This window comes from Typha latifolia, chromosome 11 (assembly GCF_019914945.1).
Source record: "Typha latifolia isolate L0001 chromosome 11, TyphaL0001v2, whole genome shotgun sequence".
Taxonomy (NCBI): domain Eukaryota; kingdom Viridiplantae; phylum Streptophyta; class Magnoliopsida; order Poales; family Typhaceae; genus Typha; species Typha latifolia.
In genome coordinates, this window is record NC_133096.1 from 4,670,121 (window position 1) to 4,682,516 (window position 12,396).

Consider the following 12,396-nt stretch of genomic DNA (forward strand, 5'->3'; position numbering starts at 1 on the left):
AGCATGACCATCACCATCTCTAAATAGATCAACCTCATCCTCAAAGTGACAATCCTCCTCATTGACGAAGCGCACAAGTGTCGCACGCCTCTTGGGTTCCACCACCGCCGGTCTTGGGTTTTGCAATGAAGGTAGGGAATGATGTGTAGGCATAGATAAGAGGCGATCATTGACACTCACATGACGCACCTAGACTTGTAGGGTATCAGTTCAATGAGGTCCCACCGCTGGTCCTTCTTGAACTCTGATCGCTGTCGAGGAGATGACGAATCAAATTGGTTCATGACATATTCCTTGAAATCATTATGATCCTTCTGAATTGAGTCAACTCTATGAATCAATGTATAGAACATGCCCCTAAGTTCATCCATATTTGCACTCATGAATGTTGGTTGACTTGGTCCTGCCGTGGTCGCTCTAAAAGAATCAGCCTCACTGTTAGGGTCATCATAGATTGAGTCTTCTCTTGTCGGTGTGCTCTTCATAGGTCTCTTTGTTGATATTATCTTCTTTGTTTCAACAATTAATGGAGGTCTGAGGTTCGCCTGCTCTGATACCAAATTGATATGTTCTCGAACAAAGATAGGCTACTCAACGATTCTTTCAAGATCTAGATGTATTATAGGAATCAGTCCGTGCAACCGTGAGAAAATATTCGTCAAATATTATCCAGTAGTCAGAAAATTATGAAACCACATGGATTAGATCTGTAACTTCCTGATTTTCATATGCCCGTCACAGATTCGAACTGTAACTAGGATGAAAATATAGAATAACGTGGGTGGTGGTGATGATAACGGGTGGAGTGGAGTGGATGTTAGGGTTATGGATGGGTATGGAGATGAAGGTAGATTGTGAATGTGATTAAGAGATATAGACAAATGGTATGAAGTGGTTGAGATCCTAAAGAAGAAGGGTGGCTCGATAGTCGAGGGAGATTAGAAGTTAGGAGAAACCTTACCAACGGTAGAGATGGGAGGATGGTAAAGAGGGAGAAGGGAGATTAGGGTAGATAGATGATAGAGAGGCAAGAAATTAATATTCCAATCACATAATGAATTTGGCTGCCATCCACATATATATAGAGGCTAGCCAACAATTCCTAAAATAATAAGTAACCATAATTCTAGAAGATTCTCGCCAATCACATTTGAACACGCCCGATCGCGTTCGAACGCACAAAAGATGTTCTCTATATATGCAAACACGATGTAGGCGTTCGAACTCGTCCGACCGCGTTCGAACCTCTCTTCCCCCCTCCTTGACTCAACATAGTCGAGGGAGAGAAGGGAAGGGGCTGCTGACTAGCACCATCATCGACAGTCAAGAATGCAAATGGGGTCTTATTATTTTTTGTATTCCTTTTACTAGATTTTGCAATTGTTGTGAATGCTAGCAATGGATCTAGTGGTGGGGAACAGCATCGATCTCACTTTTAAAATTATGTTATAATTTGTGTCAAAATTTATTTTGTTTGAGTTTATTATATATTATTTTGTATTTTGAAATAGTAAAGTTGATCCTTGGCATAATATTTTATGTTATAAATTGTTAATTGAGTTAATAGTGTCATGTTATTTTATTATAGTGTCGTGTTAATGTGTCGCGCATTCATAACTCATTTATTAAATGAGATACATGGATCGTGTCATTTTGCCGGTTTAATAATTTTCATCATAATTTTCACAATATAGATATCATCATAAACGCCTCATACTAAAATAATTTTCATTACATACATACATACATACATAAAATATCATAAATACTATATATATATATATATATATATATATATTAATAAAAAACTTTTAACATAAATAAATATTTAGATAAAGAATTCGAGAGGGACAAAATTGGCCTTTTTGCGAACTAGGATAACTTAAGATTTTATTCTAATTTTGTTATCCTAAAAAACTTGAATAAAGATAACCGGAGGAAAAGCATTATCAATTTATTACAGATAAACAAACAAAAAAAGTTCTTTCTAGTACTAATGTGCAGGAAAAACAGTTTTAGATCAAGTTTGTTCGTCTCAAAAGAAGACAATATTCTAGAGCAAGTTTATGTTTGTTCTCTCTCTCTCTCTCTCTCTCTCTCTAGCTATTCGTCAAAATTGGACAGTTGAAACATTGCAGTATGTGATCGCAAACAAATGAAACTAAACTACATCTCTTCCCTTCCTCCTCCATCATGACCACCAAAACCTTTCCCAGCTCTATGAAGCAACCTCCTCAAGCTATGCTTGCTCTCCCGTACTCTCTTTCCTGCCCTTCCGGCCGAGTCTGCATGGCCTGACATGGGGTACTGGTCCAGAGCAAGGTTGGCCTCCAACTTCTTCGATAGCGTAACGATCTCGTACGAATCCCACAGAGACTGTGCAAAATCCCAGTTCGCCGCCTCCCCTGCCTTGGAGGCCATGCCGATGGCTTCCAGCTTGAAGCGCGAGGGCCGGCGGCGGTCGACGGAGCCCTTCTGCGCGTCGAACTCCTTGGCGGGTTTCGTGTTGCTGCAGGATTGCGCGTGCCAGGCCTGCGCCACGGCTTTGAGGAGCTCGAGGTCGGGCTCGTCTTCTCCTGGGTGAGCAAACTTCTTCATGGCTGCCCTCCTTGGTTTCGGAGTTTGACTAAGGATGAGCCGCACATTTGTACGGTGCGAAGATAAGGCGTGGAGACTAATAAAGTTGATAATTGGGTGAGAGTTGTTTTGATTCTCTTGGTCGGAGGCATCAGGACGCATTTGGGCTCCATTCAATCGTCAATATATACATATTTTAAATATCATATTTGTGACTAAAATTGTTAGTATATTTAAAAGAGAAATTTGCACAAAAGCACAGTAGTGTTTTGCTTTTGTCACTCAAGCCCGTTTTTTATCTTTATAGAGAAAGTATTTTCTTTTTCTTATTTTCAAGTTTGGTTATCCGTCATTTAGTACTCATTAAATATTAATAGCCAATCAATATAAAAATAGAGAGAAATAAATTGTACTCTTCTTCTTCTTCTTCCCTCACAATTTTCTCTTGTTTTTTCGTCTAGTTATTTCAATGATGGATAGTATAGAAATTGAAGCTTTGCTAGAAAAACTTTTATTTATTTATGGACGTTTGTATATCTTAGATGTAATTGGTATATTTAATTTGAATTGCTTGGTTTCCTCTTAAAAAAAACTTAGTACGTATTGCAAATAAGGTGCAAACTTAATTTCCTATACATTAGATTTTTATTCCTAATTGAGAGAGCTAAAAGAATTATTCTTACTTATTTTTCTAACTATAATTCATAATTTTTCTATGAAAATGGCAATTAATGATATATTAACAACTTTTAGAACTATATTAATAATTTTTGAAACTATATTAATAACTGTTGCAAATATAACAACAACTTTCACAAATATATAAACAAATTTCATAGTTATATAATAACGTTCGCAAATATAATAACAACTTTCATAGTTATATAAGAACTTTCGCAAATATATAAACAAATTTCGTAGTTATATATAAAATAATAACTTGCCTTAATACGGCTATCCATAATAACATATTTCGTAAATATAATAATAACTTTCGTAGTTATATAACAACATTCGTAAATATAATAACAAATTTAACAATGATCGCAAATATAATAGCAACTTTCGTAGTTATATAACAACTTTCACAAATATATAAACAAATTTCATAGTTATATACAAAATAACAACTTGCCTTAAAACCGCTAGTCATAAAAACATATTTCGCAAATATAATAACAACCTTCAGAGTTATATAATAATGTTCACAAATATAATAACAACTTGCATTAATAACATATTAATAATTTTTGAAACTATATTAACAATGGTCGTAAATATAATAACAACTTTCATAGTTATATAGCAACTTTTGCAAATATATAAACAAATTTCATAGTTATATACAAAATAATAACTTGCCTTAAAATGGTTATTCATAATAACATATTTTACAAATATAATAACAACTTTTGTAGTTATATAACAACGTTCGCAAATATAATAACAACTTGTCTTAAAATGGCTAGTCATAATAATAACTTTCGCAAATATAATAACAACTTTTATAAATATAAAAATAAATTTCGTAGTTATATAACAACGTTCACAAATATATTATCAACTGCCTTAAAACACTTAGTTATATAAACAATTTTCCTTGTATAACAACGTTTGCAAATATAATAACAACTTGTATTAATGATATATTAACAACTTTCATAACTATATTAATAATCTTCGAAACTATATGGACAGAGATTCTTGCTTAATTAAATCTTTTAGTACTTGTAGCACTCTGAAAATCTTGTCCCTAATAATTGAAACTCACATGGAAGCCTTAAGTCTGCACATGTCTTTCTGTTCAAAATCAAATGCTTGCCTCTGTGGATATAGTCAATATATAACATTACAAATATCGCACAATCAACCATACAGAAGAATACAATATGAATTAGTTATGAATTCAAGAATAACTTATATTATATTTACTAAATGAACTTATGAATCAGCCTACTTCGAGCAATTGGCTTTGAACAGCTTCGAGTCCCTCGTGTGATTTCCTTCCTTCAACACCTCTTCAGACAAGATACCATATATTTGCGCTGCAAAAGTATGCAGCCATCTGTTGACCCATCCCATCTGCATATATAATTGAGTTATTCAGATATCTCACTACAAACGCTTAAGTAAATGATGTTATGTAAAAAAAACATATTTGTCATTTTCTTTGCAGCCTGTAAATATCTAGGGTCCTGTAGAGAATTGTAATGAATGCTCTTTCGGTTCTTTATGTCAACCACTAAAATATGTCAATTGTTGCAAGTGTGAAGAGAGATAAGCCAGAATGTTGCATTATTAAGTTCTAAAGGATAATTTTCAGTCATTCCAATAACCATTGAGTCATTTTGTATTTGAACCCCATGATCAAGAAATGTCGATGAAAATATGCAATAGATGTACAAACCAGGATCCTCCAATTGCCGATAAAAACAAATTCTACTAAAACTCTTAATCACTTCATCATCAACTAGTTCATAATTACTTAATAGAGGCAGGAGTTGACATTTTTCCACCATCGCGTGATCATCTTTCCAAATAGGACCCCTATATCAAGAAATGAAAGCATCCATTTAATCAAACGTTTATCATCTTCCATCAGCAATTCTGTTCCAGGATAATCAAATGTGGCACTTTTCTTTTTCCCCTTTGAATAGACTTTTATTTTCTTGCCATCTTTGTCTCCCAAAGGAATTTCCTGTTTGCCGGAGAGAATGTTCTCTATCGAATCAATTAGTTTGGCAATAAGTAATTGATCCGGTTTGCATACGTCATTGACTATCCTCACTGTGTCACCAAATTCTAGGTCTACCAAAGGTTGATCAGACTATTTTATCTCCTCTTCCCCTTTTATCTTCTCTTTCTTCTCTTCTCTTTCCCCTTCCTTCTCTTCTTTCTCTTTCTTCTCTTCATCTTTCTCCTCTTCCCCTTTCTTCTCGTCTTTCTCCTCTTCCCCTTCCTTCTCTTCATCTTTCTCCTCTTCCCCTTTCTTCTCGTCTTTCTCTTCTTCTTCCTTCTCTTAATCTTCCTTATGCTGTTCAGCATCATACTCTTCCTCTTCTCCATCTTCCACCAACATAAAATGATATAAGGACTTCTTCGAAATTTGAACATCTTGTTTATGTCCACCACAAATGTAGAACTACTTGAACCAGTCCACTCAACAGTCCTAGCTGCCTTCTCATTTTCTATCTTCTGAAATCGTCTCATGAATTGGATGTTTTTAGCTTTTCAATTCGATAATTTCTCGTTCCATTTAGCTCATCTGTCTTTTCAAATCATCCACAGCTGCACATAAATTACGGATGGATGATTCTTATTTCGTTCGGCTTGCGTAGATGGATAATTCTTGTTCACTAGGGATTCCTAACTTGGATTCATCCTGAAGAAAATAAATTTGGCATATATATAAACTTATTGATAATCTAATAAAAATAATTAAGTGTACAACTCAATCTATACCTAACTGACTCTTTTTTTTTCTCAACACGTACAAATTTTATTCTGAGTAGAATTTCACTTGAGCCATAATCCAATCATTTAACCATATTTTTTCTTTTGAGTAAGCTGAATGAGAGGAAGGATTTGCAAAACATAAAGTTTATTGTTATGGACCAGATCTGGAACGATTCGTCCATAGGATGATTATGAAAATTTAGATACATGTAGCCTCGTGAGTTAGGGTTCTAATGGCTTTAGTTTCACCTAAATTAGAGGTCGGGATAAAAAGATAAAAATAAAATAGTGGAGATAGGTCAGAGAGGGTAGAACGGTAATTTTTGACATTGTGGCGGTAGTTAGAGGGTGGTGGACGGCCAAGGGTGGTGGTGGATGGTCGTGTAGTAGGGTGGCTGCTGGAGGTAGAAGGTGGCTAGGGTTTGGATGCTTGAAAGGGATCTACGATTAAGATCTACTCCTATGAAGATAAAGACAATCCAACGGTTAATGTAAAAAAGATAAGGATGAAAATAATAACTAACTAATCTCAGATTTCTCTGAATGATTCAATTCCATTATTATCAATATATGTCTACTCCTATTTATAGGAGTAAAAATTCATAGCAGATCGGATTCACATGCGGATTATCCGATTTATTTGAAATTCAAACAATAAGAAGTTAGCTAACTAACTAAATCAGTCTTCTTTATCTTTCTCGGATTAATACTTCATTTCGCCAAAGATTCCAAATCTCGAGAAGTCATGAATACCAAAGTTTAGATCTTGAGGTTAGTGATCTTATCCCGCTGATTTGATATTATTCGAACTTCTGTAGAATATTCTGAGAATATTTTTCCAAAACTGCGCAGAGCTGAATTTAGCTAATTAAATAAAATGATAACGTTATAACTAAACCAAATAAGCAAATAAGATAATTAGACTCAATCCATTGAGTCTAATCTCCCCTTCATGTGATCTGATCTGACTCGATTCACATCATTTACATAAGCATGTCATAGACATAATTAAATAACTTTGTAATAAATAATTTTCTAATTAGATCTACCTTCTCAGCACTCAATTGAGGTATAAAAGTTGCGAGAGTGTCTTTCCGGAACTTGATAACACTAGCCCATCAAAATATTCTAGGAGTCATGTCAGGAAAATTGGGTTTCAAAATTTGCTAACGCTTTAGGAACCAAACCTGTGATGACGAAAGTAAAGATAGTTAGAAAAATCCAAAGTAAATAGGTTTATAATCATCAATATAATCATGATTATCGTCAATACAATGGTACATCCATTCATGAACACTTCACTGACCAAACTCCCCGTCGTCATCATGGAGTTGACCTTCTCAACTATAAATTGGAGGGAATGTGATAAGAATGGAATGTCCTCTTCGATATATGGATTAGTTGCAGAAAAGCAGTCCATACATGTAACGCCCCTGCCCGGCACGGCATGTGCATGCCCACGCGCCCACACGGCACGCGCGGCGCACGCGACAGTCGGGCGGGGGCTCGTCATGCACAGATACTCTCATGTGCACATATAATCATGACATCATCAAATAAAACCTGTGAACTTATCCACGATCACATAATCTATCACCAAATACATCATACTATCGACCAAATAAACTTATTAACATATGAATATCCAAGTACATAATAATATATAGTAGACCACTACATAATCTGGCAGGGCCCACACAGGCCACAACAAACCATCAAGATACAACTAAACAACTGATACACGAGTGCTATAAAATCTGACATATACTATACAAATCATTATCCGATATAATAAGGTACAAATATAACAAACAATGATACAACTCAATGTCTGGTTAAACTATCTTCTATACCGTCTCGCATCAATAGCTCACCTCATCATCACTCTAAAATATCTACTCAAGATATCTTAGGTCGCTATCACGTACCACAAATCTGAGAGGGTTAGAAAAGAAATAAAGAGAGTCATGAGCAAAAGGCTTAGTGAATAGATATTACCCCAAATCAGTGATGCCAAACAAAGAGTAAATCATGTACTATATAATATGAATCAAAAAGAGTATCATGTCATGAATGAGTGTATGAATGTATCCTCAATAATATATAAATAAAAAGTAGATAACATATCATAACTAATACAAGTATATAATCCTTGACCATGAGTAAACAAATCTCCGTATCATACTATCATCATAACTCTCTCTCAAATATGACACATGATGCATGCCAACCATGACCACGTTATGATATCAAATGCAATCATATATGATGAATATTGACCACTCGATAATCAGGTAATCAAATGATAATGAAATCATATGCATTTCTCAACATCATATTCATCACCGACATCTCAGTATAATATCATCATACTAGACTACTGTGCACAGTCAATACCCGGTATCCGGTCTCAATATTATGTCCAAAGGCTCAGAGCATACTCCGCCACCCGCAAGAGTATCTCTAATATAACCATACCCCGCCACCCGCTAGGGTATCAACATCCATCCAGACCGGGCACCCACATAGTTGATAGAAACCTCGTGAGGATAACTCGCCACATATGCCCTGACGAACGGCATGTGTTCGAATGTCTACTGCGCACACAGACTAACGACCTCAGACGTAAGTCCAATAGGATCGCGACTATGTCGAGCAATCAATCATCTCCAGGCACGCCCTGACCCTCACACCCACTCGGGTATCCTCACGCTTTCTATCAACTATCCTATCAATCATATTTCATGCTTTTCTTCTAAATGACAGAGCAAATGCATATATCCAGTACGATAACAAGTCAATGCATAACAGGAATTTAGGTGGAATAGGAATCAAGAGGAAATGATGCAATGTAGTCTCCAACTATATCGTCAACACATGCATACTCATGCTACAGATCAACTCGGTAAACAATCATAACAGTAGAATCATCTCTAATCATCTCTATATATATCACCAATGTACTCATATCCCAAATCAGCATAATCGAATGCATGATAAAATATGCTCGACTATAATCATTTCTAGATAAAATTATATAATCATGTTGGAGGCCAAAACATGCATGTACATAATATATAATATAACCTAATTTGAGAAAGGCGTCTAAGGGATAAGAATACTCACATCTTATTAGAAGACTCAACACACGTATCCCTCGGGTCCATCAATCAACTGCCACTCGACGCTGGTGAGATCCTCGGGGTCTCAAATAACGGGGTTCAGGGTCTGAAAATATTTAAGTAACATAAAGTTAGTTGTTTATCTGATTTTAATTCGTTCGAGTAAAATATAATATTTTTATTAGGTTTAATATTGATTAGATTTATAGGATAAATTTAATTGTAGCAATATTAATATGCTATTTATATTTATTTAATAAAATCCTAATTTGGTAATTATAGAAAATAAGTATATAGTAATTTATCTCCTTTTTATAAATAACCAAGACGACTATATATATGATTTAATAAAAATATAATTATAGAATAATATTACTACTAGTTATTTTGTAATACTTACTCTTATTTAACTAATCCTAGATTATACATAAAATAATCATTATCCTATTATACAAAAATAATTTGCAATTCTAGTATTCCATTTTATACAAATTATTAGACAATACTAATATACTAAAAATAGACATATATAATATAAGTTAAATATAAATATAAGACTACATATATTCACTAATAAATAATAACTAAAACTCTAAATAAATTTATAGGCAATATTTATAATTGTAATTAATAAATTATTATACTAAAATGCTTAGTTAAATTATATTAGTTATAAATTATCAAAATAATTAATTACCTAAATAGAGTATGTTACTTATCATTAGGAAGTAATTATATAAAATAATAATAATAATAGTCCTCTTCCAACAGTGTTTGCTACACAACAAGAGGAGGAGGAGGGCCAAGAATGGAGAAGAAGAAGAGAGGAAGGAGAAGAGAAAGAAAGAAAGAAGAAAGAAGAAGAAGAAGAGAAGGAGAAGGAAGGGAGGCTCACCTAGGCTGCGGCGGTGGCGGCGGCGATGGTGACAGCAACAGCGGCGGCTGGCGTTGATAAGAGAAGGGATAGAGCTCAAGAGAGAGAGGTGATAGAGAGAGAGAGGAGGGTAAGAGAGAGAGAGAAGGTGGTGCGGCGGCGACGACGACGACAACGAGAAGCCATCGGCGAGGAGAGAAAGAGAGTGGTGCTAGAGAGAGAGAAAGAGAGAAGGGTAGAGAGAGAACGAGGGAGTTAGAGAGAGAGAAGGTGGTGAGTGAAAAGGGAGAGGTGATAGAGAGAGAGAGAAAGAGAGGAGGGTAAGAGAGAGAATGAGGGAGTTAGAGAAAGAGAAGGTGGTGCGGCGGCGACGACGGTAGGCCGGCGTCGGCAAGGGAAGGAGAGAGAGAGAGAGAGAGAGAGAGAGAGAGAGAGAGAGAGAGAGAGAGAGAGAGAGAGAGGGAGAGAGAGAGAGAGAGAATATGTGAGAGAGAAAGAGAGAGAGATATATAAAGAGAGAGAGGGAAGGCGGTGGAGGAGGGGGAATGGCGACGGCTGCGACGGCGATGGGGCCCGCCGCAGCTAGCTGGTCCGGCCTGGTTGGCCGGGCCGGCAGGTTGGGGCGCACGTGGCGCCCCCAACACGCGCCCACGTTGCATGGCACGAGCTCGTGCCATGCAACGCCAATATATTTTTTTATTTTTTTATTTTTTTATTTTTTATTTCTTTCTTTTTGTCTCTTTTTTTAATTTATATATTATTATTATTTATTATATTAATTTTTATTTTTTTTATTATTATTGTTATTTTATTATTATTATTTTCTTTTTTTTCTTTTCTTTTTGGGTTATTACAATACAACTGAGGGAAAATATTCACTAAATATTCTCCAGTAGTCAGAAAATTATGAAACTAAGGGTGATCGATTCATACTTCCTGATCTACGTTTTTGGTATTAACACCCTTTGTAGGTTCAGACTACAACTATGATGAAAATACGCAAGAGTGAGGGTGATGGTGGTGGTGATAAGGTTAGGGATGATAGTGGAGATAAGGGCGGATGGTTTATGGAGTTTAAGGGATAAGGATGAAGGGGAGAAGTAGCCAAGATCCCAAGGAGGAAGGAGCACTCGATAGACGAGGGAGGTTAGAAGAACACTTATGTTGAGATGGCGCATGACTAGGGCTTAAAAGAATGGGAAGGGAGATTAGGGTAGAGAGGATAGAAGGAGATAGAAATCAAGATTCATTTTGTTAGGTTTTTAATTGTTGGCAATTGTGTACAAAATATTCTAAGTGTATTTTTACATGTATATGAGTTTTATACAAGTCTAGAATATCTCTAGTTTGAAGAATTGCAAGATTATTGGAGAAAAGCTGTTGAGTTCACACCGCGTTCACAAACGCGTTCGAACGCGGGTACTGCGTTCACACAAACCGAGAGCTACGTTCACAAACGCGTTCGAACACGGGTACTTGCGTTCACACAGACCGAGAGTTGCGTTCACAAACGCGTTCGAACGTGGGTACTATGTTCACAAACGCGTTCGAACGCAACCTGAAGAATTCAAGTTGTTGCGTTCGAACGCACCTGAGATCAAGTTATATCGTTCAAACGCACCCGGGCTGCGTTCGAATGCACTAACGAAGTTTGAAAATCTTGGACTTTCGTGAGTACAGATAAGCCTTGGATTTGGCTCTATCTTGGAGATTATATATAAGGATTGTGATGCCCTATCTCTAGGGCGGTTGAAGAAGCATTATTGAAGGAGACTTCTTTAGGCTACATCGGTTCTTCAACTAACAAGGTTCCACTCATCTACAAAACCTAATCTTTCGTCTTAAAGGCTATATAGACGAAAGATCAATCTCGAGGGTTACTGAGGTTGGACTTCAATCACGAGAAGCAGTGAATCGTGAGTTCTAGCGAGCAAGACTGAGAAGAACAAAATCGTTTGGATCAACGGTTGTTTTGTGAGTCAGTCTTGTAACTACTACTATCATAGTAATTGGTTTTGATCCGAGTTTGGATCCATGGTTTTTTCCCGTTTGGGTTTTTCCACATTAAAATCTTGGCGTTCATCTTTGCTTTCATTCTTAATATTTCTACAGACTTTTATTTAAGAGAACAAGTAATATTATTGCCTAGTATTTAGATACATACTTGTGTCTAGGGGTTTTTCAATTGGTATCAAAGCAGGTTCTCTCACCCTTTGAGAGAGATCAGATAGGCATGGATTTTTATAGAGATGGACCATCATCTATTAGACCTCCTATCCTAGATGGATCAAATTATGGATATTGGAAAGCTAGGATGAGAGCTTACTTGAAGTCTATAGATGAATGAGTATGGTTTGCCGTTATGAA

The 12,396-nt window shown here is 36.0% G+C and overlaps 1 protein-coding gene across 1 annotated transcript; it reads right to left on the reverse strand.

Annotated features, from left to right (window-relative positions):
• Positions 1 to 1,929: 1,929 nt before the first annotated feature.
• Positions 1,930 to 2,710, reverse strand: LOC140797970 (uncharacterized). The gene has a single exon (XM_073151685.1). It carries the CDS (start codon positions 2,596 to 2,598, stop codon positions 2,167 to 2,169), a length of 432 nt encoding a protein of 143 aa, XP_073007786.1. The 5' UTR covers positions 2,599 to 2,710; the 3' UTR covers positions 1,930 to 2,166.
• Between the last annotated feature and the right edge of the window lie 9,686 nt (positions 2,711 to 12,396).

What these genes read in the sequence shown, in the direction of transcription:
- LOC140797970 (XM_073151685.1), bottom strand. Translation starts at nt 2,598, where the DNA reads ATGAAGAAGTTTGCTCACCCAGGAGAAGACGAGCCCGACCTCGAGCTC.